This window comes from Acanthochromis polyacanthus, chromosome 15 (assembly GCF_021347895.1).
Source record: "Acanthochromis polyacanthus isolate Apoly-LR-REF ecotype Palm Island chromosome 15, KAUST_Apoly_ChrSc, whole genome shotgun sequence".
Lineage (NCBI taxonomy): Eukaryota > Metazoa > Chordata > Actinopteri > Pomacentridae > Acanthochromis > Acanthochromis polyacanthus.
Window position 1 is genome coordinate 27,523,720 of NC_067127.1, and position 26,864 is coordinate 27,550,583.

General features: G+C 44.6%; 1 protein-coding gene across 5 annotated transcripts in view; it reads left to right on the top strand.

The window, feature by feature from the left end:
- The window catches only part of LOC110971188 (sodium/potassium/calcium exchanger 3-like), a 323,311-nt gene that overhangs the window by 260,333 nt on the left and 36,114 nt on the right, over window positions 1-26,864 (top strand). For all 5 annotated transcript variants that reach the window (XR_007947010.1, XM_051959598.1, XM_051959597.1 and 2 more), the window contains 3 exons: window positions 1,022-1,188; window positions 24,077-24,191; window positions 24,809-24,921. Coding sequence is in view for 4 of the 5 variants with exons in the window: in XM_051959598.1 (XP_051815558.1) it covers window positions 1,022-1,188; window positions 24,077-24,191; window positions 24,809-24,921 (395 nt within the window). In the remaining variant the exon portion in view is untranslated. The remainder of the gene's footprint in view (window positions 1-1,021; window positions 1,189-24,076; window positions 24,192-24,808; window positions 24,922-26,864) is intronic.

Genomic DNA, 26,864 nt, shown 5'->3' on the forward strand with positions numbered 1-26,864 from the left:
TTATCTTGTAAATTAGCGTCCGAAATTAAATGGGAACATTTGCAATGGAGTTCGTCAGCCGCTTCCACCACTGAACGCGGTAAACTAATTAATAGGAACTGGACTTCAAACAATTTAGACACGGCGTCTAAAAGCGTAAAAACTACATTGTCTAAAGTGTGAGAGGAGACGGTGTATTTTTGGTTAAATTATACAATGTTCGCCGTCAAAGTCATTCATATAAACTGCCTGTAATGTGCAGCAAATAGTAGTTAACTGGCGCCAGCTCTTCAGTGACCTTAACGGGTCCGTACCTCTAGTACAGATGCTACGGGTATGGGTCCGTACCCGTAGCATCAACCTTTCTTGATAGTGGATAAAGATGTGACACCACTACTGGGATTCTGTGCATGTGTGAACATAGGAAGTGTGAAACTGAGCCCTGATGTCCATCACACTTCCACAGAGAGCAACAAGAAATTCAGCACACAGACATTCTCAGAGTACAAAGATATCTTCAGTGATGAGCTTGGAGAACTGCCAGTCACATACTCCATGACAGTGGATCCTGATATACAGCCTGTAGTCAGACCAGCACATCGCATCCCGGTTGTGATGCAAGCAAGTCAAAGCTGAACTTGATCATTTGCAGAACATTGGTGTCATAACTCTGGTCAGTGAGCCCACAGACTGAGTCTCATCAATAATAGCAGCTCATAAAAAAGACAAACAAGACATCAGACTTTGCATTAACCCCAAAGACCTTAACACAGCACTAAAAAGGCCTCACCACCCTATGCGGAGTGTTTTCATTTATATAATATATATAATTTTCTTTCATTAACATTACTTTATAGAAATCTGTTTTAACTTTGACTTAAAAAGTTTTTTCCAATAAATTTTTTGTTAAATAGCTAAATTTTATTGCCCATGATTGATTTATGAAAGCAATTAAAGGGTAAAACATCAAAGGGGGTAAATACTTATGATAGGCACTGTATATAGTCCATGTATGTCAGTATCATGCTGTGTGTGTCTGCAGCCGGTGTGATGAATAAGCTGAAGTGGCTGCTGGCCTGGCCTCTGTGTCTGCTACTCTATTTCACCATCCCCAACTGCAACTCACATCGCTGGGAGAACTACTTCATGCTGTCCTTCGCTTTCTCCACCTTGTGGATTGCTGCTTTCTCCTACATCATGGTCTGGATGGTGAGTGACAGTGGGGGAGAAGAATGACAAACACATTTGTTTCAAGTTATGGAAAGTGTATTTGTAGGAAATTTAGATTTGAACTGAAACCCAAAATGGGGGAGGAAGGAAGGTCTGTGTTGCGCCCTTAAAAAGGGGAGTAGTGAGTAGTGAGGGAAGAATGTTTAGAACACACAGTACGCTGTTCCCTGTATTGAGTGCAACTTCATTACAATACACAGAAAAACTCCTCTGATTTCATCAAATACATGGAAAAACTACACATGAACATTCCATTGCAAATTGAGATACAAACGAAATGTCACAAACATGCTTTTTTTAGTTTTACACTTACACAGAAGTAGCCCTGCGACAGACTGGCGACCTGTCCAGGGTGTCCCCTGCCTTCGCCCGAGTCAGCTGAGATAGGCTCCAGCACCCCCCGCGTCCCTAGTGAGGATTAAGCGGTGTATAGAGACAACCCGGTCTCACGGGGATTCGTGAAACTGTCACGTAAGTTTTAGTTTCGGTTTCGTGCGCACCAACACGATTTCGTCATGTTTTTCGTGCCGCTCACCACGAAATGTTTTTCGCTGTGGTAATCACATCTGAAAGTGGTTTATACCGGCGGATTCATGACGATCTAAGCTGTCCATCGGCGTATACTGCTTGTGTGATCGCGTTTGCGGCCGCCGGCCGCCGGACATTCTTGAAATTCCTATGCAAATTGGTAAGTGTACCACCGGCTTATGGTTAGGTTATGGTTAGGTTATGGTTAGGGTTATGGTTAGGGTTATGTTTAGGGACGATGTCATGCAAAATATAGCGTTGGATTCGCCACGGTTTTACATTAAAAATATAATATACACATTCTTTTGAAATACGTTCTGAGTGGCACGAAAAGTCCGCCGTTTAAAATACATTGGTGCGCATTTCGTGGTGAGCGGCACGAAAAACATGACGAAATCGTGTTGGTGCACACGAAACCGAAACTAAAACTTACGTGACAGTTTCACGAATCCCCGTGAGATCGGGCTGATAGAGAATGGATGGATGGACTTACACAGAAGCAGTTACCTTAGAAAGATGAGTAGCGAGAGAAAAGTATTAAGAACACACAGTACGCTCTTCATCCACTCACTTCTCTGTATAGAGTGAGGGAAAAAGTGCACCATCACACCGTAGACTGTATGGTTCATGTTGAAACTTGTTCCTTTGTGTGAGTCAAGGACCACACATTGATGCAAAACATTCCAGTTTATTAACTAAATTTATAAGCTAAAGGCAACCCGGTCTCACGGGGATTCGTGAAACTGTCACGTAAGTTTTAGTTTCGGTTTCGTGCGCACCAACACGATTTCGTCATGTTTTTCGTGCCGCTCACCACGAAATGTTTTTCGCTGTGGTAATCACATCTGAAAGTGGTTTATACCGGCGGATTCATGACGATCTAAGCTGTCCATCGGCGTATACTGCTTGTGTGATCGCGTTTGCGGCCGCCGGCCGCCGGACATTCTTGAAATTCCTATGCAAATTGGTAAGTGTACCACCGGCTTATGGTTAGGTTATGGTTATGGTTATGGTTAGGGTTATGTTTAGGAACGATGTCATGCAAAATATAGCGTTGGATTCGCCACGGTTTTACATTAAAAATATAATATACACATTCTTTTGAAATACGTTCTGAGTGGCACGAAAAGTCCGCCGTTTAAAATACATTGGTGCGCATTTCGTGGTGAGCGGCACGATAAACATGACGAAATCGTGTTGGTGCGCACGAAACCGAAACTAAAACTTACGTGACAGTTTCACGAATCCTCGTGAGATCGGGCTCGCTAAAGGACAACTTCCACAGACAACATCTTGGTCACATGACAGCCTTGGACCGCGCATAGCATTGTGTGTATATGATTGGCTGAGCTGTAAACAAACATCAGAGACGTTTACAGACTCACTGTCTGGCTCACAGGCTCACTGTGAACAAACTTAACAGTCATTTAGTCAAATGATCTACATCCTTTCCCTTTAGCTGACACCTCATATACTAAACAGCAATAACAAAACTTTAGGTGTGTATGTATGACACAGACCTTTCAAGCAAACAAGTAAGCTTAAGACTCTAATACAAAAAATTGTTTAAAGTGGATCAACATATCACTTTAACAGGTAAGTCCTTGTATCACTAATAAACATAGTGCATTACCAAGTGCATGGATGAAATGTAGCACAATTGTTCAGTACACACAACTTTTCAAAATATTGTTAACCACATAAACCATATTGTGCACTAAACATTGTTTTCTTTTTTTCATTACAAGTACTTTGGGTTGGGTTTACCAGGGCTCCAGACTGCAACTAAATGGTTGCATTTTGCAACCAAAATTTGAGCAAGTACGAGTAAATTTTTCATCTACTCGCGCATGTGCGACCAGTAATAGCCGATTCTTTATTTAAAAATTACTATTGAGTATTTTTTGTTGCTTACAAACTTCTGCTCCACACTTCAGCCCAGTAGAAAGTAATGTGCAAATGAGCTGGTTTACCAACCGACATTAACTCCAAAAGAAGAAGAAAGGAGATGAACACCAAAGAAGAAGAAAGTGGGGTGAGAGCGGGGGATGAATGACGGTGAAGCTCCTGATGTTTCACAAAGCCTTTATTTACGTTCAGCCTTATTTTGAACACAAATTCACCTTTTTGTCCTTCCATCCTTTCTTGTCCCCATTCCAGCTGCTTCTAAGTTTAGACACATCCTTTGCTAGACAGCCACAGCGTGGAACCGTTTTCTTTCGTCTTTAGGAGAATTTTCGGACTTTTCAGCAGCGTCTTCGTCATGTCAAGAAACCTCTTTTTAGAGAAACACTTCCTAGGCCACTGAATTGGTCACAAAATAAAAGCCCGTTGCATTAAAAATATGTCTTCAAAATAAAAGCCTGAAGGGAACGGCTATTTTAACACTAGCAAAACAAGGCTTGCCAAAATTGATGAACTGATCAACAGACCTTTATAAGAGCAATTTACACGTGATTCGGTATAAATACATAGCGTGCACATGCATAACACATGCCTGTACTCATGTTACACAGCTGAGAAAGATGGGCCAACTCTTCCTGGTGCAACACATTTATTTTGCAGGAACTGCAAAAAGATGCAAAATAACGTTACTACAGGCACTCGATGTTGTGACATTACTCAGATCACTGTACTGACTAGGCTTCTTCTGAATTACATCTACACATACTACTGAACCAAGTTGTACAATTCCACACTTTTACAAAGATACTAATGGTTGGGTGAAATCTGGGTAACCTAGGACAGGAGGCTTTGTGAGTGAGTCGACGAGCTGGTCCATTGTATGGGCGTGTGTGATGGCAAATGGCCTTTGTTTTGTTTGACGCCCTTTCCGAACGTTGTGGCTGGAGCTGGGACATTATTATCAGGAGCGGGAGGGCTGAGCAGGCTATATAATGGGTGGGCCACACGAGAGAAGTTGGGTATGAAAGGCCTGTAGTAAGAGAGAAAGCCAAGCATTTGACGTACCTCTCCAACAGTTGCAGGTGTCTTTTCTTGTAGGGCTCTCACTGGTGCCATCTCTGCCGGGTCCATGGTGTAGCCTTCTACTGTTACCAGCTTTCCCAGAAACTTCACACTGCGCCTGAACAGTTTACATTTCTTCGGGGTCAACTTCACACCATGCTCTTTGTAGCGCTTGAGAACCAGACGAATGTGCTCAATATGATCCTCAAAGCTGCTGCTGTGCTAAGGTTGTTGTCCAGGTACGGGAGGCACATAGTGTCTCTGAGGCCAGCCAAACAATGCTCCATACTTCTCTGAAACTCTGCAGGTGCGGTGCTTAGGCCAAAGGGAATGCGCACCCATTCATATAGTCCCCAGGGTGTGATGAAAGCTGCCAGTGGGCGGCTTTCTTCATCGAGGAAACCCTGGTGGTACGCTTTTCCTTGATCTAAAACTGAAAACCAGGAGCTCCCACCTAGCACATCCAGCATGTCTTGAATCCTGGGTACTGGGTGGCGGTCTGGAACTGATTTGCGATTGAGCTCTCTGAAGCCACAACAGAGACGGAGGCCTCCGTCTTTCTTGCGAACACATACCACAGGAGATGAGTAGGGGGACCGCGAGGGTGTGATCCAACCTTTGTTGAGTAGGTCTTGCAAGTACTCTTTGACTTCTTTGTGAAGGGGCTTTGGAACAGACATGTAGGCCTTTTGCACTGGACTGGTGTCATGCAGGGTTTTGTGCATCTTGAGAGATGGTATACAGCCCACATTGGCATTGTCAAATGCAAATGCCTCACATTCCTCCCTCAGCATCTTTCTCGCTGCTGCTTGCTGACTCTGTGTTAAGTGTTGGAGGTCTACAGGTGGATCCCATGACTTTGGTCTCTGTGAGTGTCTATTCTCCGATGGCTCTGTGTGACTTGTTTGTTTGTAATTCTGTACTGCTCTTCGCTTCTTTTGTCAGTTCGTTCACTTTTGTCTGAATGTCTGCTGAATAAACTGTCTTCACTGGTTCAAGGTGACCAATTACTTTACGACTCTGCAAGTAGATGGTGTGATCTGTGGTGTTAGTGACAGGAATGGGTACATTTGGTACTCTTCTGTCTGGGATTTTTACCAGTACATCATTGCAGACGACGCCCTCTGGTGGCAGGTCGATTGTGTCGGGGGAGAACAGCATATCTTGACCTTTGACTTGCTGACTAACATGTGCCCTCATGTAAACCACAGTGACTTGGTTAGTTGGCAATGTCACCGTTTTTACTGTATGCACCACACCAGCCTCTGAATCTTCAAGAGTGTTCTGCACCAGCTTGACAACATTGTGCGCAGTTTTGACAGTGATCTCAAAAGCTTTACGTACTTTGTTTGCAAGCTGCTTTCGTCCACCTCTAGTTTTGCCTTCATTCTTATTCACAATGGCCTCAATAACACTATAGCCGATTATAGGGTCACTGGCCACTGCTGGATCACTACAAACTAATATTGGCACTTGCAACTCACTTTGGGACATGTCACTGTCAAGTCTAAAGCTGACTTCAATCCAGCCGATGTAGGGGATGGTTGTCTCATTAGCAGCAAACACAGTGAGTGTCTTGTCCTCTAACAGTTCAGAAATAGGCCGGACAACTGTGTGGGGAAGATGCTGCTGCCGCCAGTTGTCGTTTACTATGCTCGACTGTGCTCCTGTGTCCCAGAGAACTTTCACTGCATAACTGTCCATAAAACAGTTCACTGTGCATCTGTTCCCAACAAGGCCGACAAGTTGTGACTTGCACTGTGGGGGCAGGTAATGCACTTCACCTACACGTTTGTGTGGGGGCTGGTACCTGCTTTGGGAGCTCACTTTGGGACACCTGGCTTTGGACTACTGCTGGTCCCATCTCAGTAGCCCCTCCCCGTTTCCGACTGTCTCTGAGCTTGGCATCCACGAGAGAAGTGACCCTCACGCCCACATTTGAAGCAGTGTGAACAGTTCTCTCCGTTCCCCTCATCTCTGCACTTTTTACAGCCTTTTTCCCTCTGCTTTGGTCCACTTGGACGAAGACTTGTCTCCATCACTGACTGAAACATTTGCTGCATTTCTTTACGTAACTCGTCTATTATCTGCTGTGTGTTAGTACTTTCACTTTTTGCCTCTTTGCCTTTCACTGCTTTCACAGCCACTGCAGTCTGGGATTCCCTTGGCTTGGCAGGGCTCTGGACAGGTGTGGGGTCTTCCTGGCATTCTGCTTGGAGCACTTGCACCTTGGGAATCTTTGTTGCAGCGGACCTTTTACGTTTCTCAAGTCTTTCATTTTCCAACTTTGATGCTTCAGTTACTTTTTCGATCAGTTGTTCATCTGTAGTGCCAACCCGGTCTCACGGGGATTCGTGAAACTGTCACGTAAGTTTTAGTTTTGGTTTCGTGCGCACCAACACGATTTCGTCATGTTTTTCGTGCCGCTCACCACGAAATGTTTTTCGCTGTGGTAATCACATCTGAAAGTGGTTTATACCGGCGGATTCATGACGATCTAAGCTGTCCATCGGCGTATACTGCTTGTGTGATCGCGTTTGCGGCTGCTGGCCGCCGGACATTCTTGAAATTCCTATGCAAATTGGTAAGTGTACCACCGGCTTATGGTTAGGTTATGGTTAGGTTATGGTTAGGGTTATGGTTAGGGTTATGTTTAGGGACGATGTCATGCAAAATATAGCGTTGGATTCGCCACGGTTTTACATTAAAAATATAATATACACATTCTTTTGAAATACGTTCTGAGTGGCACGAAAAGTCCGCCGTTTAAAATACATTGGTACGCATTTCGTGGTGAGCGGCACGAAAAACATGACGAAATCGTGTTGGTGCACATGAAACCGAAACTAAAACTTACATGACAGTTTCACGAATCCCCGTGAGATCGGGCTCGTAGTGCGCACATCATTGAGGAGGGGCAGTAACTGATACTTGACTGAATCACTGAGCAGCCCTGTTTCAATGGAGCGTAAGAATTTGCGCTGGATTGTGCTTCGGCTGTACAGCTCATCAGTTTCCTCATTTGTAGCTTTCCACAACAGTTTTTCTTTCAGTTTGATGGCACGAAAAACAAAGTTCAGGGCAGTCTCTTTGTGCTCCTGGGAGACATTAAGCAGCTGGTGGTACAGTTCAGTAGGGCTGTCTACCTTGTAATGTCCCTTTAACATAGTGAGCAGCTTACCAAGGGTCAGTCCACATTTGATTTCCAGCATATCTCTCAGGGGTAGGCCTGGAGTAATGGCCCTGATTACTGCCTCGACTATTTCTGTCTCACAGTGTCCTTTCTCTGTCCCCAACTCAATTTGATGCACTAGACTGAGGTAGGAGAGTTTGTCCCTCTGTCCAGGTACTCCTATCTGCCCACAGATCTTGAACTCCCTTCTCAAAGTTACCTCCTGCAGAGTATATGTTGGCTGTGGTTGAACTCTGAGTTGCGACTGTGGACTCTTAGGTGGTGGGGCATGTCTGGACAGCTCTCCTGATTGGACTGCATCTTTATTCAGTTTGTTTATGTATGTGCTTAAATCTTTGTAAAACTGCACAACTTGTTCATCATCTTCATTGATCTCAACCTCATCTAATACGTCTTCTGCCATCTTAAAGAGTGCCCTTTTTGTCTTGCTGTGAGGCTCTCCACTGTCCAGGCTGGAACATTTCAGTTGCCTGCAGACATCCACGAGAAGCTTCCTCTCCAGCTGCCACAAAGCTGCACTCAGGTTATCATGCAGAGACTGGATCACTTTCATCTTTGACTGAAGAAATAGGTTTTTGAAGGAGGCTCGATGGTGGTGGTGTTGACTCACTAGCGCCCCCTCCTGGCTAGTTCGCCAAAATATGTTACACGGCTGAGAAAGATGGGCCAACTCTTGGTGCAACACATTTATTTTGCAGGAACTGCAAAAAGATGCAAAATAACGTTACTACAGGCACTCGATGTTGTGACATTACTCAGATCACTGTACTGACTAGGCTTCTTCTGAATTACATCTACACGTACTACTGAACCAATATTCATACTGTAAACACAATATTCCAAAAGCACATCTGCCTGATTCAAGTTGTACAATTCCACACTTTTACAAAGATACCTTTATGAACACAGAAAAATATGAGGGGCCGTACAAGACTTAATTCATTCTCGTCCTCTCACACACATATATTTTCTCTCATACTCACATACATTCTCCTGTGACATACATACATTCTCCTTTCACACACATATATTTTCACTCTCTTACACGCATACATTCTCCTCTCACACACATACATTCTCCTTTCACACACATATATTTTCCTTGCACACACATACATTCTTCTTTCACATACATATATTTTAATATTCACGCACACACACACATTCTGCTTTCACATACATACATTTTCACTCATGCACACACATACATTCTCCTCTCACATGCATATATTGTCACACTTGCACATACATACATTCTCCTTTCACATTCATACATTCTCCTAAATAAATAGACATATATGTATATATACAAAGAAAATATATGCATGAAAGAGAAGAATGTATGTACGTAAGAGGAGAATGTAGGTGTGTGAGAGGAGAATGTATGTATGTGCGAGAGAGAATAGTGGAAAAGGAAGTAAGTATAGTGGAAAAGGAAGTCCATCGTTTTTTGCGCTGTGATTGGCTGAAAAGCTCAAGTGGGCGGTGACGTTCAGGTAACGTTACCATGGCAGGTGGAGAGGAGTCCCGAGCGCTTCAGCAAGCCATTGGGGTTTTAAGAAACATTTTGTCATCCCCAGAAACGGTCACATATTATCGTCATCGCTTGAGCAGCAGGCGACAGGTTTATCTGCACCAAACTTTACTCACAGCACTGTGGAAAGTGAGATGAGACAACTTTTCAGACGTGCAAACTTCCAAGTCGCTGCAGCGGGACAAGCAGCTAACGCTATCGCTACACAAGGCCGAACTGGAGGATTACGTGTAGCGTTAGCATTAGCTGCTTGTCCCGCTGCAGCGACTTGGAAGTTTGCACGTCTGAAAAGTTGTCTCATCTCACTTTCCACAGTGCTGTGAGTAAAGTTTGGTGCAGATAAACCTGTCGCCTGCTGCTCAAGCGATGACGATAATATGTGACCGTTTCTGGGGATCCCAAAACGTAGTGTCTACAGATACGGACCCGTACCCGTAGCCTGTGGCCTACGGATACGGCACTTTACCTTACCATAAATATTAATGAGACGGACATGAATATTAATGAGTCGGCTGATGAACGCGCTTTGTGATTGGCTGGTAATCCGACGTACATAAATATTAATGAGCCGGTTTGGTAATCCGAGTGATGAAGGCGCTTCCGTGATTCGAGGTGAATCTGCGTGCCGAGCCTGTCATGTCAGTCATCTGCTGTTCTCTTTTCTATCATGCATAATGTCTTATAAATATCATTATCTGACTTTTTCACGGACAGCGATTTGGGGGTTGAAATCAGCACTACTATTAAAAATAGCAAAACTTTTTATTCACGTGACTCTGTTCTAATAAAGCACAAACAGCAAACAAAACAAATGGCTGAACTAACAGCCAGCAAACGAAAAGTATTTTTTTACCTTCAAAAGTAGCGACAGACTATTACATATTAACAGCCTAAACAAAACCCTGATGTATTTTCTACGTCTGTCAACACAGACACTGTCACAGTCACTTTAATGTTAGCGGACTCTATTGAATGGCTAAGTTACATCACCACAAACAAATCTCACAATATCACAGTAAATCGAGTTTGTGGTTTTTTTTAATTCATGCCGAATTAAAGAGCTACTCCTCACCATTCACGAGTGTTTGTTTCATATTCGACATCCTTAACTTTATCTTGTAAATTAGCGTCCGAAATTAAATGGGAACATTTGCAATGGAGTTCGTCAGCCGCTTCCACCACTGAACGCGGTAAACTAATTAATAGGAACTGGACTTCAAACAATTTAGACACGGTGTCTAAAAGCGTAAAAACTGCAATGTCTAAAGTGTGAGAGGAGACGGTGTATTTTTGGTTAAATTATACAATGTTCGCCGTCAAAGTCATTCATATAAACTGCCTGTAATGTGCAGCAAATAGTAGTTAACCGGCGCCAGCTCTTCAGTGACCTTAACGGGTCCGTACCTCTAGTACAGATGCTACAGGTACGGGTACCTGTAGCATCAACCATGACAAAATGTTTCTTAAAACCCCAATGGCTTGCTGAAGCGCTCGGGACTCCTCTCCACCTGCCATGGTAACCGTTACCTGAACATCACCGCCCACTTGAGCTTTTCAGCCAATCACAGCGCAAAAAACGATGGACTTCCTTTTCCACTATACTTACTTCCTTTTCCACTATTCTCTCTCGCACATACATACATTCTCCTCTCACACACCTACATTCTCCTCTTACATACATACATTCTTCTCTTTCATGCATATATTTTCTTTGTACATATACATATATGTCTATTTATTTAGGAGAATGTATGAATGTGAAAGGAGAATGTATGTATGTGCAAGTGTGACAATATATGCATGTGAGAGGAGAATGTATGTGTGTGCATGAGTGAAAATGTATGTATGTGAAAGCAGAATGTGTGTGTGTGCGTGAATATTAAAATATATGTACGTGAAAGAAGAATGTATGTGTGTGCAAGGAAAATATATGTGTGTGAGAGGAGAATGTATGCGTGTAAGAGAGTGAAAATATATGTGTGTGAAAGGAGAATGTATGTATGTGAAAGGAGAATGTATGTACGTGCAAGTGTGACAATATATGCATGTGAGAGGAGAATGTATGTGTGTGCATGAGTGAAAATGTATGTATGTGAAAGCAGAATGTGTGTGTGCGTGAATATTAAAATATATGTACGTGAAAGAAGAATGTATGTGTGTGCAAGGAAAATATATGTGTGTGAGAGGAGAATGTATGCGTGTAAGAGAGTGAAAATATATGTGTGTGAAAGGAGAATGTATGTATGTGAAAGGAGAATGTGTGTCACAGGAGAATGTATGTGAGTATGAGAGAAAATATATGTGTGTGAGAGAACGAGAATGAATTAAGTCTTGTACGGCCCCTCATAGAAAAACCTTTGTCTTTTAACCACTGCTTTTACCATGTTTTTAACTACAGCTAAATTAACTCTGAATTACTTGTATGAACTGTATTTATCTTATTTTTACCCGTTACTGTCACTTATGAATAACCACTGTACCTGCAACTTATACACACTAAAGTTACTTAAAGCATAAGCCAGTGCACCATGTGTGACAATACAGACTCTTATGCCTCAGCTCAACTACGTTAGCATTGAAATAGCTCCACATGAAAACACCTGGTTAGCCGGACACACAGCTCATGTGCTTATGACCAAAACCCTTTTAACAGCTTGCTTTACATGTCTTTCACATACACTCATGGTTGTGCCTTGCTTTTGTACATCTCTGGACACTTGGCATAACTTTTACTTTGTGCAGGTTTCAACACTCTGGTTTATTGCGGCGGTCGCTACTAACCGACGTCCGCCATTTCATAAACACAACGTGGTGGCTAACTCGTTCTTCACTCATAAACTTTTCAAAACACACGTTAACACATCAGACTCTACTCTCTAAGGTGCATAAGAAACACGACTACTGTTTTATACAACTTGTGTGTTGCTAGAAACCAGCTTACCTGCAAAAAGATGCAAAATAACGTTACTACAGGCGCTTGATGTTGTGACATTACACAGATTACTGTACTGACTAGGCTTCTTCTACTGCGTCAGCCACTGATCCTCAAAGCACCATGCGCCCTCTGCTGGCGTAAAAGAGTATTGCATCTTAACGTAAAACACATTGTAACCCAATGAAGCCAAATCACAAGCCATGATGTTAGTAGGAGAGAAACCAAAGGAATTAGATAAAGTGGTATCATTTAGCTGGCCTAGTCAGGGATTCAAATACTTAGGAGTAACTATTACACCGCACTCCTCCCAATTGTACAATGAAAATTATGGTAAATTAATTGCTCAACTTAAGGTGGACGTCGGGCGCTGGAACATTCTTCCCTTGTCACTACTAGGTAGAATTGAAACTGTAAAGATGAATATTCTTCCCCGTCTCATACCTTTTTCAAGCATTGCCAATATGGATTCCTCCATCTTGGTTTAAAAATTTAGATAAAATTATTTCTGCATTTGTATTCCAGGGGAGGAGGCCCAGGATCCGAAAGAAACTTTTAGGTGGCTCTAAGAGAGAAGGTGGCCTTGGTTTGCCTAATTTTAAATTGTATTATTGGGCAGCACAGCTAGGAGGATTGGTAGAATGGGTCTGTCAAGATGTGGAAATAAACTGGATAGAATTGGAAAACCACTCAAGCCCACTGGTTCCCTTGGAGACTGCAGTATTCTTAGAACAAAAGAAATGGAAAGATCTTAAAATTGAAAATGAATGGATTGCCTGTACACACCATATATGGTCAATCGTAAGGAAGAAAATGGGAGTGCCTCTGGCAATTTCACACGCTCTTCAAATTGCCGAATTAAGTGACTTTCATCCAAACAAAATGGACTCAGGTTTTCTGATTTGGGCAGAAAAAGGATTGACAACTGTACACAAACTGTTTGATGGGGAAATCCTAAAGTCTTTTAGACAATTACAAGACCAGTATGGGTTGTGCTCCAAAGATTTCTATTGATATTTACAGATACGGGATTATATAAAATCTAAAGGGGAATGGGAATGTTTGAAACGAATACCCACTACTATGGAAGCCTATCTTATGTCAAGGTTGTATCAAAGACGTATACTTTTCTACAAGCACAATTGTCTGACAATTCCCTTGATATAAAGGGGAAATGGGAATTAGAAGCGTCCATTATTATTGAAGATGATGAATAGGTAAAAGCTTGTGAAAATTGTCATACAACTACAAACAGTCCTGTATGGAAAGAATTTGGTTGGAAAGTGATGTTGAGATTTTTTAAGACTCCCTACGTCATATTTAATTTTGACAAAAGTAAATCAAACTTGTGCTGGAGAAATTGTAATTGCGTAGAAGACCATTCACATATATTTTGGGACTGTCCCATCCTGAAACCCTTTTGGCGGAGGATTGTGGGAGCAATTCAAACTATGTTAAATTGTACATTGCCATTAGAATTGGTCCATTGTATATTGGGAATTCCACCCAGAGAGGGTTTTACTAAAGACCATATTAAATTGATACAACGTGTACTGTTAGTGGCAAGAAAAGCTATTACAAAGCTTTGGCTCAAAACTCAGCCCCCCACTTTTGAGCAATGGCAGGAGGATGTGAAAAAGGTTTACAGTATGGAGAAAATCACAGCACAACTCCATTTGAATATTGATGAATTCAATGATCTTTGGGCTCCAATATGTAACCACTTTGGTTGGACAAGCTAGATTGTACGCTGATGACCATTGTTATGATTCTTCATAATTTTGTTTGTTTTTCTTATGGGACTTAAACTTACTTTTTAAAAAATGTATATGTACAGATTTCTACTGTAATTGTACAGTACTGCTGAGAAGCCACCTGTTTTTTTATGTTTAGATTTTATATATATGTATATATATTTTCATATATGTTTTTGAAAATGAAAATTGAAATTTACATTGTTAAATAAAAATTTGTTCAAAAAGAGTGCTAAATGTTACCATGATTGAGGATTTCTTGTCAAGACGTATCTGCCCGAAAGAATTCTTTGCGTCGAGCACAGAAAACTTTGTTGCCCCCGACATTTGTGCGGCAACCTCCTCAACACTCCGCATAGGGTGGTGAGGCCTTTTTAGTGCTGTGTTAAGGTCTTTGGGGTTAATGCAAAGTCTGATGTCTTGTTCGTCTTTTTTATGAGCTGCTTTTATTGATGAGACTCAGTCTGTGTGTCACGAATGCGGGTGGAAAGAACCCAAGCAGCAGGCACAGACAGGTGAGTGAGAATAAACAATGATTTAATGAAACAAAGAATATAAATGAACAGAAAACGCTGAATAAAGAAAGTCGGAGGGAAATTGCGGAGAGGAGTAAGGTAAACTAAACAAAACTAAACTAAGGGCGGACCCAAAGGCTGAGTTAAACTAAACATAAAACAAAACTAATTAACGGGGAGGGGAGACTCACGGCATGTCCAGGGTTTGGAAGGCGGAAGCGGGCAGAACGGAGGGAGCAGATGGAGAGAACGTGGCGAGGGCAGGGAAACAGGTAAAATAGTCCAAAGGGAAGCTGGAGTCCAGGAAGCGGTGTGCAAGTGATGGTGGACGGAATGCAGAGTATACCAGAGTGGCGTGGGTGATGGAATAATGAACCAACAGTCAGTTGTGAAGGGAGTCGGGCTTATATGCCGCACTGATTGTTCATTCACACCGTCTGCGCACTCAGCACAGCCGCTCGTCATTAAACAGATGAGTTCAGCTCATTGGAGCCGGAGGGGTGTGACAGTACCCCCCCACAAGGTGTACCTTCTGGCGCACACAGGACTGGTTGGGGTGCCGGCTGGTGACTTCAGGACTGGCAGGGATTTGGGAGGAGGGACCGCTCCGGAGGGCGGCCCGAGGGACAGGCAGGCTGGGACCGGGTGGGTGGGAGGGACAACATCAAGGAATGATCTAGGGGCTGGACAGGCAGGGACTGGACAGGTTGGAGCCGGACAGACTGAAGGGACCGCTCCAGAGGACGGCGCGGGTGCAGGACAGGCTGGGGCTGGACTGGGAACTGATAACCAGGCCGACAGAGGTCCTCCGGCAGCCGGACTGGGAATCGGCAGCTGCGTCAATTGAGGCCTTCTGGAGGCCGGGCTGGGAACCGGCAGCTGGCCCGACAGGAACCTTCTGGAGGCCGGGGTGGGAACCGGCAGCAGGCCCGACGGGAACCTTCTGGAGGCCGGGCTGGGAACCGGCAGCTGGTTCGACAAGGACCCTCCGGGAGCCGGACTGGAAGCCGGCAGCTGGATCGACGGGGACCCTCCAGGGGTCGGCTTGGGAACCAGCAGCTGGACCGACAGGGCCCCTCCGGGGGCCGGACTGGAAACCGGCAGCAGGATCGACGGGGCCCCTCCGGGGTTCAGACTGGAAACCGGCAGCTGGAACGACGGGGACCCTCTGGGGGCCAGACTGGAAACCGGCGATGGTGAGACCCCGCCGGGGGTCGGGCCGGTGGCCGGACTGAAAGGCCTGGAGGGACAGAAAGGCCTGAAGGGACAGGAGGGCCTGGAGGGACAATAAAGGACTGGAGGGACAGGAATGAGGAGACTACTCCTGCAGGAGGACCAATTGGGAAGGTCACTGCAGGGGCGCCACTTGGTGTTGCTGTGGCGTGACTCCAATTAGGGACTGGTGGAGAGGCGCTGAGACTCTTCTGTGTTAGGGAGGAGGCGCTACACTTCCTCAAGGCTGCCGGGAAGGAGCTATACTCACACATGGCTGCCGAGGAGGTGCAACGCCTCTTCAAGAGTTCAGGGGAGGTGGTATGCCTCTTCAGGGCTAGGGGGAGACGCTACGTTTCCTCAAGGCGGCTGAGGAGGGGCTATGCCACCTCGAAGCTGCCGAGGAGGCGCTACGCCTCTTCGAGGGCTCAGGGGAGGCAAGGCGCCTCACCAAGGCTGCGGGAAAGGCGGGACGCCTCACCAAGGCCGCGAGGAAGGCGGGACGCCTCGATAGAGCGGTATAGGGGCCGGAACGCTTCCTAAAAACTGCAGAGGAGGCAGAACGCCTCCTTAAGACTGCAGACACAGCTATTGGCTCCTTAGGCACCGCGGGGGAAGCTCTTGGCTTCTCTAGGACCTCGGGGGGAGCGTTAAGCTCCTCTAAGGGCGCCGGGGAGGCTTTATGCCTCTCAGAGGGCGCCGGAGAGGCGGGCACCTCGACAAGGACACGGAGGAGGCGGGACGCCTCGACAAGGACACGGAGGAGGCGAGATGCCTCAACAAGGACACGGAGGAGGCGAGACGCCTCACCAAGACCGCAGGGTAGGCGGGAGGCCTCATCCAAGCTGCAGAGGAGGCAGGACGCTGCCTCAAATAGGACTTGGGGGAGGCGTTATGCCTCCTTAAGGCCGCCGAGGGGGCGTTAAGCCCCTTCAAGGCTGCCGAGGAGGCTCTACGTCTAATCAAGGATGCAGGAGGGGCGGAGCGCCTCAGAAAGGCTACAAGAGAGGCGGAGCACCTCAGAAAGGCTGCAGGAGAAGTTCTTAGCTTCTTCAAAACTGCAGGGGGAGCTTCTTGCTCCATAAACGCTGCAGAGGGAGCTTCCTGCTCCTTAAACACTGCAGGGGGAGCCTCTTGCTCCTTAAACACTGCAGGGGGAGCCTCTTGCTCCCGAAGCTCTGCAGGGGGAGCCTCTTGCTCCCGAAGCGCTGCAGAGGACGCTTCTTGCTCCCGAAGCGTTGCAGGGGACGCTTCTTGCTCCGGAAGCACTGCAGGGGACACTTCTTGCTCCTGAAGCGCTGTAAAGGGTGCTTCTTGCTCCTGAAGTGCTACGGGGAGCTCTTGGCTCCGTAGACGCTGCAGGGGGAGCTCTTGGCTCCGTAGACACTGCAGGGGGAGCTCTTGGCTCCTTAGACGCTGCAGGGGGGGCTCTTGGCTCCATAGACACTGCAGGGGGGGCTCTTGGCTCATAGACGCTGCAGGGGGAGCTCTTGGCTCCATAGACGCTGCAGGAGGAGCTCTTGGCTCCTTCAAGGCTGCTGGCTGCTATTAGCTTCCTTCACAGTCACGGGGGAAGCTTTTCGCCCCTCCAAAACTGCAAAGAGAGCCTTAAGCTCCTCCGCAGCTGCAGCAGGAGCTTGTAGCTCTTCTAAAACTGCAGGGGAGGCTGGGAGCCTCAACGCTGCTGGGCCCACATGGACCAAAGACGGGGCAATGGCCCCCTCAAGGACAGAAGCAGGGGCAATGGGCCCCACAGGGACTGAAGACGGGGCAATGGGCCCCACAGGGACCGAAGACGGGGCAATGGGCCCCACAGGAACAGAGGACAGGGCGACGGGCCCCTGATGAACCGAAGACAAGGCGATGGTCTCCATATGGGCAGGAGTAGGGGCGATGGCCCCCACAGGAACAGGAGAGAGGGAGGCAGCTCGGGGCCTCTCCTCAGCCAGGAGTGAGGCGGCACGGGGCTTCTCCTCAGCAGGAAGTAAGGCGGCTCGGGGCCTCGCCTCAGCAGGGAGGAGGGCGGCATGAGGCCTATCCTCAGCAGGGAGTAAGGTCGCACGGGGCCTCTCCTTGGCAGGGAATGAGACAGTGTCGACCTGCTCGGAGACAGTGGCAGCGTCGACCCGCTCAAAAGGTGAGGCTGCTTCAGGCCCCTCTAACTCTGCGGACGAGGTGACACAGGGCCCCTCCAGCACCGCAGGTGAGGTGGCGCAGAGCTCCTTAGGGACGGGGGTAGGGGAGCTTTGCCGTCTCTTTGAGCCGCGCCTTCAGCGACCAGCCTTAGTGGCAGCAGGCTCTGTGGCTAGCGGGGAACCAGAAACAGGGGAACTGGGCAGGTTGGTCAGGGGGGTATTCAGGAATTGCCGAAGGTCGCGAGGAATGTGTGGGGCTAACCACGGCTTCCTCGCAGCCCTTCTGCGCCCCTCCAACACAGCTGTATCTCTGGTTGCCTGCCCGGCGGCATTCCTCCACAGATCCACCTGGGAGTAAAGATCCCTAAAATTACAAAAGGCCTCACGGGCTTCAAAAAAAATCTCCATGGGGCCTACAGGGGACACAGAGAGGTCTACAGGAGCGCCTCCTGGGTTCTTGGGTGGCCGGTTCATTCTGTCACGAATGCGGGTGGAAAGAACCCAAGCAGCAGGCACAGACAGGTGAGTGAGAATAAATAATGATTTAATGAAACAAAGAATATAAATGAACAGAAAACGCTGAATAAAGAAAGTCGGAGGGAAATTGTGGAGAGGAGTAAGGTAAACTAAACAAAACTAAACTAAGGGCGGACCCAAAGGCCGAGTTAAACTAAACATAAAACAAAACTAATTAACGGGGAGGGGAGACTCACGGCGTGTCCAGGGTTTGGAAGGCGGAAGCGGGCAGAACGGAGGGAGCAGATGGAGAGAACGTGGTGAAGGCATTTTCCAAAGGCCTCTGGAATTCCTGAGCTGATCAAACTCAGATAAGCTCTCCCTCTCCAGCACTGACCAACACCCATCTCTATAGGAAGATTGAGACATTTGTATTTCTGTAGGTTTTCATTCACAGAAGGATGGAGCGCCTGTGAACATTGAACACCTGGAGGAACCTTTTGTTTTTGATGGACAAGGATTTTCACTTTATGCTGTGGATGTTTGTTTAATGAACTTTCATGCTAAAACCTCCTTCTTCAGCTTTCGGAGACTCTCAGCCAGAGACATCGCTGCCTTCCACCAGATCAGAAAACAAGTCGTAAAACTTTATGGCTGAAGGCTGGAGTCAGCCTCTCTCTCTCTTTGACTGAAACAAAGATACTGGAACTGAACTTAAACAAAAGAACATTTGCAAAATTCATATTTCTGATATGTAATTTTAATTTTCAGGTTCATCAAAGGGACAGGAAACCCTTCACCTATGACATATCCAAAAATGATGATTCTATCTTTCACAAAAGTGGATTTATTGATTTTTGAGGTTTAATGTGATTTCTCCTGTTTCCCTTATTATCTCTGAATTTTCTCTCTATTTAGGTCAAATGATGATCATTGTATTTACTTATTACTGAATGTATGACTGAGATCTTCACAGTGATATATATTTCTCATATCCAAAACATAAACATATAGTTATGGATGAAATAATTCACATAATTCTATACACATGTGTTTCACTGTCACACAACTGAATATGGTGAGAGACAGACCATGTTTTGCGTGTTTAATATCATATTTTAATCCATTCTGGATTCTTCTTTCTTCTCTACTCTGTGAGAAAAAAGACAGTCCAAATACATTACTTTATAGAAATCTGTTTTCTCTTTGACATGAAAGAGTTTTTTCCAATAAATTTTTGTGTTAAGAGAGCCAAATTTTATTGACCATGATTGATTTATGAAAACAATAAAAGGGTAAACCATCACAGGGGGTGAATACTTATGATAGGCACTGTAATTGTCAACTTTAACACCATCAAAAATGTCTCATCTTCCCTTATTGTAGACTGATATATTATCACTTCGTGTACGGGGCTCAGTGGCCTCGACTTGCAGCATTTCTTGTAGTGGTTCATTTTTTTTGCAGTTGTGACATTGTTGTCCAAAAGCAGGACATTTGTCTCGCTTAGCTGCATGACTATTTTCACAGTTGTTGCATTTTGTGATGATGTGTGATCTTTGGCTGGCACTACTTGTTAGAAACCGGCCTTATTACATCAACATTGGTGGCTTGTATGGCCAGTGTTTTTGCTATTTTCTTCAGTCATCTCATGAATACGACATATTGAAATGGCTTTGGAAGTGTTAAGTCACTATCTCTCAGCAGAGATTTTCCTTAAAGAGTCACTGGTGATGCCACAAACTATCCTGTCACAGATAAGCTTGTTAGCTAGATCTCCAAAGTGACAGCTTTTAGCTTTGGTCCTTAAATCACTGGTGAAGGACTCAGTACTCTCACCTTGCTTTTTCTTTTGTGAGTGTAATTTGTGCCGTTCCATTGTTTTGTTGCTTTGAGGGTTGCAGATTTAACTAAACTTTCTTTTCAGGCACTCTGGGTCCTCTCTGGACTCCGCCGGGATGAGTGCAAACCTCCGCTGCATATACAAATGAGCGCTCTTGTTCAATGGCTTCTGCTCCTTCTTTGTTGAGGAGAATATAAGCATTTTGTTTTCACAGGTTTATCTGAGTGTGCAGCAGCAACAAAAATATCATACTCCCGTTCAAAAATACACCAATTCTCGGCAACATCTTCATTAAACACGACGGGGTCTGGTCGGCGAAATCCGTCCGCCATCGCTTCAGTAAAAAGCAACAGGTTGTCTGGCAAAACAGCTACTCACAGGGGAAAAGTCTGTTATACTTCTGACACCATTTTGAATCTTGTTCCTTTGTGTGAGTGAAGGACCACACATTGTTGCAAAATGTTCCAGTTTATTAACTAAATTTATAAGCTACAGGATAGCTTCCAGAGACGACATCTTGGTCACATGACAGCCTCGGACCGCGCATAGCATAGTGTGTATATGATTGGCTGAGCTGTAAGCAAACATCCGAGACATTGTACCACCGTACAAAGTTTGTTCGCTCACTGCGAACAAACTTGACAGTCATTTAGTCAAATGATCTACAGTTCACACTCTGCTGGAGCCCCAAGGCATTACTAGTAGATTAGTGCACATTTCAGCCCTATCATCAGTTACTTATGTTACTGTTGTTATGGCCATTATTCAAAGCACCAGTGGATCAGTGCTACATCAAACCATGCATAAATGCATCGGTATCGCTATTTACTACTGCCACATCTGCTGCTGGTAAAGTAGGTGCATTAATCAGTCCCTCCATGAATTCATGCAAATTCAACCTATGTCTGCTATTTCTGTGCAACCTTGCAATTTTTGCCAATAACCGCAAATTTTCCACAATTTTGGTCAGCCTCCCATGAGTTCCACCAATCATAGCATTCCCCAGCGCAAACGTAATACACGTACGTCACCAAATTCTTGTGCCCACAAACTCAGCCAGAAACCTGGGTGCCATGATTGATGACCAGCTGACCTTTAAGGTTCACGTGGCCTCAGTTTCTCAATCTTGTCGTTATGCCCTCTACAACATCAGGAAGATCAGACCCTTCCTGACCCAACAGGCCACACAACTTCTGGTTCAGGCTCTTGTGATGTCACGCATTGACTACTGCAACTCTCTTCTGGCAGGTCTCCCTGCATGTACAGTCAAACCTCTACAGATGATCCAGAATGCAGCAGCACGTCTGGTCTTCAACCAGCCCACAAGAGCTCATGTCACTCCCCTGTTCATCTCTCTTCACTGGCTTCCAGTTGCAGCCAGAATCAAATTCAAAACTCTGCTCCTGGCTTACAAAACATTTACAAGAACGGCCCCAGCCTACCTGGATTCCCTGATCCAGGTCTACTCCCCTTCACGCCCACTTCGCTCTGCATGTGAGAGACGCCTGGTGCTTCCAGCCCAGCACGGCTCGATATCTCTAGCCAGACTCGTTTCCTCTGTTGTTCCCAAATGGTGGAACAATCTACCAAACTCTGTGCGTTCTGCTGAGTCCCTTTCTACTTTTAAGAGACAATTGAAGACTCAATTGTTCAGAGAACACCTAGGCACTTAATCTGACTCCACCTTAGGGGTAGAATAAGTCAGGTGGTCCAAAACCCTCGATATCTCTAGCCAGACTCTTCTCCTCTGTTGTTTCCAAATGGTGGAACAAATTACCAAACTCTGTGCATTCTGCTGAGTCCCTTTCTACTTTTAAAAGACAATTGAAGACTCAATTGTTTAGGGAACACCTTGGCACTTAATCTGACTCCACCTTAGGGGTAGAATAAGTCAGGTGGTCCAAAACCCAGCATTTATCTAGCGCTGACAAAGATTTTTAAAAAAAGGGGGGGGGGGGGGGGGGGGGGGGTTGGCAATTCTTCTGCAACTTGATGGCAACACTTTTGACCAATCGCACTTGAAGCACTTGAAGCACTTTTTGCACTTACGACAGGTTTTTCCTTATGTCTGAATTCTTGCTTGTGTTGTACGTCGCTTTGGACAAAAGCGTCTGCTAACTGAAATTGTAGAATTGTAGAATAAAAAATTCACTTCCTTGTTTATAATTTGAAGATGCAGACATGTCCGATTCTAATTTCTCTCATTTACCAACAAAAATTACTGCTGTAGACTGTGCAAAACAATTAATTCCCTGATGTTCTTCTCCAAAGCACAAGTAAACTGTTTTACACCCGTGCAATGTTGTGTTGGAATGCAAAATAAATCAATAAATCGTCGATTGAAAACACTTTTCTACCACGAAACATATAAGGAGAATGATGAAATGAGCGGACCTCAGACCAGACAAATCACCGTGAAGGAAGCTGTTGCATCTAGATCTGTTGGAGCACTGAAAGAATGAACGTACAGCCATGGCCATAAGTTTGGACACAGCATGACTTACTATGTCTGTTTTGATGTCTATTACAGAACATAACTAATTGACCGCAGCAGTTTAATTAGTCAACAAATCAACAAGGGATATAATATTATCAATAAATTCCAACAATTGGAACAACTTTGTTCCCAAAACATAATATTAGAAGAAAATAACAAAAAAATGCAGTACTTTCACAATCGAATTTGGTAAGAATAACAAAATGACACCAAACTCTTTTGATGTTTTTTTTAAAATATGAAACTTAATATAGTTCTCAGGAGTTGTGTACTGTATTGTAAGTGACAATTTTGTGGTATTTTCTAAGATTCACAAGTGTCATGGTACTTGTGTCCAAACTTATGGCCATGGCTGTAAGTGTTGTGTTTATAACAGATGTAGCGTAAGTTGGCACAAAGGTGGAAAAACGACATAGAAAAGGAAACAGTTAGCGAACAGCAGCGTAGTTTATTTGCATCCGTTTCATGTGGTCTTGACACAGCTTCTCCTCTTGTCTTGTCTACACTGTTGCACACAGAGCACTCCCAGTTGCCTTACCGCCCCCCTTGTGGTGGTTATAAGTACCAATGCTAAACCGTAAACCCACATTGGCATTTAACAATGCATCCTTGTTTTCTTACCATGCGCATTTTCTTTAAAGGGGACATATTATGCAAATCTCACTTTGTGAAAGTTTTCTTATAGTAGTGTGTGCTGCAGTAGCCTCATTATGAGGTTCGAATTTGAAAACTGTCTGTTTCCTTCCTGCCTTTCTACACCACATTTTGTGAATATACCTGCTCAAACAGCCGAGTTTGAGTTGGGTCCGCTTATGACGAAATAAGCGGATTTAACTCCTCCCCCTGAAAATTATCACAACCTGTTGGGAGTTCAGAGGGTATAAATTCTGTCCATAACGATGAGTCAGACAACAGGGAGCACGGATAATATTTTATCCCCCACCCCCCTGTAATGTTAATCCCATCCTAATGGGGTTTCAAAAGCTCTACAAGGCTGCAGTCAGGTAATCATTGCCTGAGGGTACTGACAAACCCTCAGGCAAGAGGGTTGCCTGAGGGTGAGAGACATCTCTCAGACATAATTTTATTCATAGTTAATATAAAAATATTGCTAAGGGCATATTTCATTTTCCATTTTATCTTTATGTGCTCCATGGAAATCTTAACATTTTGATAAATACAGATTTCACATAGTTTCATCTCTCACCGTTTTTATTTTTTCCTGTATCGTCACTAGGATTTGTTATGGCTGTCAAAATATAAGTAGTAATACTCTACCTTCACCTTTATGTATCTGTCAGGTAACAGTGATAGGCTTCACACTCGGCATTCCAGATGTCATCATGGGCATCACCTTCCTGGCAGCCGGAACCAGCGTCCCTGACTGCATGGCCAGCCTCATAGTGGCACGACAAGGTATTGAAACACAAACACACTAAATGATAGGTTACCAAGCTGTTACTTAACACACACACCTACAGTTTGATGGAAGCTAAACAACAGAATCAAAGGCACTATCACAGAGCTGGAAAGGGAGGAGATGACAGAGATAGAGATGGGTGAGGAAGATGATGAGCCTGCCATGTTTTTCCATGACAGGCTCAGGGGGCGCAGTGGAAGGGGGTCTCTCCCTCCATTCTTTTAGGTGTGTTTATTCTTGCTCCTGACAATTAAATATTTAAACAGGTCTCTCTCTCTCTCTCTGTCTATGTGTGCATGCGTGTGTGCATGTGTCTGTGTGTGTGTGGACTCAGCGGGAGACAGATACTCGCCCCTACAGTTTAGTGGTCCTTCTCCTGCTTTGTAGCTGCTGTCGCTTCATCGCTACCTCATTTCTTTGGGCTGTCAGTGATATGTCAGATAGCTCACTGATCTCTCCTGTGCCCACCTCCCTGCACCCTCCCACCCTTGTATTTTCCTATCTTCTCACTGCCCACTCGCCTTTTCATGCTGCCTCTCTGTACCTCTTTGTTCCCTTTCTTCCTCCCTTTATGTCTCCTGCTTCACAACTCTCTCTCTGACTGTGTGTTCAGGAATGGGAGACATGGCGGTATCCAACTCCATTGGCAGTAACGTGTTTGACATTCTGGTGGGGCTCGGTCTCCCCTGGGCCCTGAAGACCCTGGCCATCAACTATGGCTCTGATGTAAGTGGCACATTGCTCTTCCCCTCAGTGTCTTATCACACCTCTCCTTCTCAGTGTCAAACCAGAACACAGATGTCACATGCTGTAGCAGTCAAAGGTTTGGGCACTCATTCTAAATTTTTCTTCATTTTTTAATTTTCTGCAATGTACAAGAAGACTAAACCTTCAAATCTATGAAACAGCACTTTTGGAGTTATGTAGTTAATCATTCTCTGGCTTTTATTTAAGATTAAGATTAAGAAGCATTATTGTCATTACAAGGGTGTACAATGAAATTCGATTTGGCAACATCTCTTGTAGCAGCTAGGTGGGTGTGTGTGTGCTTATGTGTAATGTGTCTCAGTCTGTTGGTGTGGGCTTTCATGACTCTGAATCTGCCAGAAGGTCTCAGGGTCATGAAAACACTATTTCCTGTTTCCAGGTAAAGGATGCTTGTATGAAAAAATCTAAAATGTTTCAGATTTTTTATACTAACATCCTTTACCTCATCTGTAAGATGAGTGAGACTGACTGGTGTAACTCATCTTGCATCATCTAATTGTGAATGTGGAGGTCAGGTCATCTCATGCAGCTCTCCATCACTCTGTTTCTTGGTCAAACAGCCCTCACAGGGCCTGGAGGTATTTTGGCTCATTCCCGCTGATCAACTAGCATTAGTCCCACTGAGCTCAAACCAGATGGGATTTTTAAGTGTTGCCTTTTCTTTTGAATAAATATCAATGATGTCTCCAACTTTTATTTACTCTATTTAAACCTATTTATGATATTTTGTAGATTTGATGTCTTATGTAGCAAAAATGTGTTACTCTTAGTATGAGATCATTAGAACGATGCTTTGTGTGTCTGAAGTTGAATCAGCTTTTCTGGCATCTACAGCTCACATATTTCCAGCAGTTCATATAGAACTGGAAAGTACAGTGCCGTGATAAAGCATTTGCCCCCCTATAGAATCTTCCATTTTTGCATGTTTGTCACACATAAATGTTCCAGATCATCAAACAAATTTTAGTGTAAGACATAGGTAACCCAAGAAAACACAAAGTGTTGTTTTTAGATTCTGATTTTTTTAAAGGAAAAATGCTGCCAAGTCCTTTGGCAGCATTTGGCCTATGTGATAAAATAATTGCCACCTTAGCAACCAGTCTACCAAATGATCAAATTCATTTGGCATTTGTGTCTCTCCAGCCACGCTCACATGTGATTACTGCCAGGCTTGTTGCATCTAAACATCACTAAATAGAACGTGTCTGGTATTGTGAAGTAGCTAAACGGTCTCTAAAAGCAGCACATGATGCCATGTTGCAGAGTTTTCCCAAGAAGTATTAGTAGCCTGCACTAGAAATAAAGTAGCCTGCACCACTCTTGTGTAACGGAGGCGCGCACAATCTAGGGGGGTTTGGGGGCATGCCCCCCCCAAGAAAATTTTGATTTTTTTAGTGCTATTTGGTGGCCTCTGGTGCATTTTATTTGTGTAATTTAACATTTTTCTAGCACTTGGTTTTGTCATGTGATTTGTGTATTTAAGTACATTTCATGAAAATGTGAGTTTTAAGCACACAATTTTCATGCCAACTGCACTTTCACCAGTAGTATGTGTGTCTGGTCTCTTAGTAAACCTCTGTAGTATGCTGTCTGGCTTGTAGCATGTTTAGCATAGATGTTGTGCATCTTTCTGTATGTTTGGTTTTGGGAAAATATTAATTAACCTAATTTAATGACTGTGTGAGACCTTAACTACGGGATCATAGACTTATGGGAACCTAGGCCCTCCAGGCAGCTCTGGGAATGAAACAAACTAACATCAATATATGGTAAGTAAATCATGTTTTGTTTATTCACTCAGACTGCTGGTGGCTGAGTGACTGCTAGCTCTGAAAACAAAAAATCATTGATTATTATACAGCAGATCAGAACATAAATTAAAAAGTCAAAATGCCCAGAAT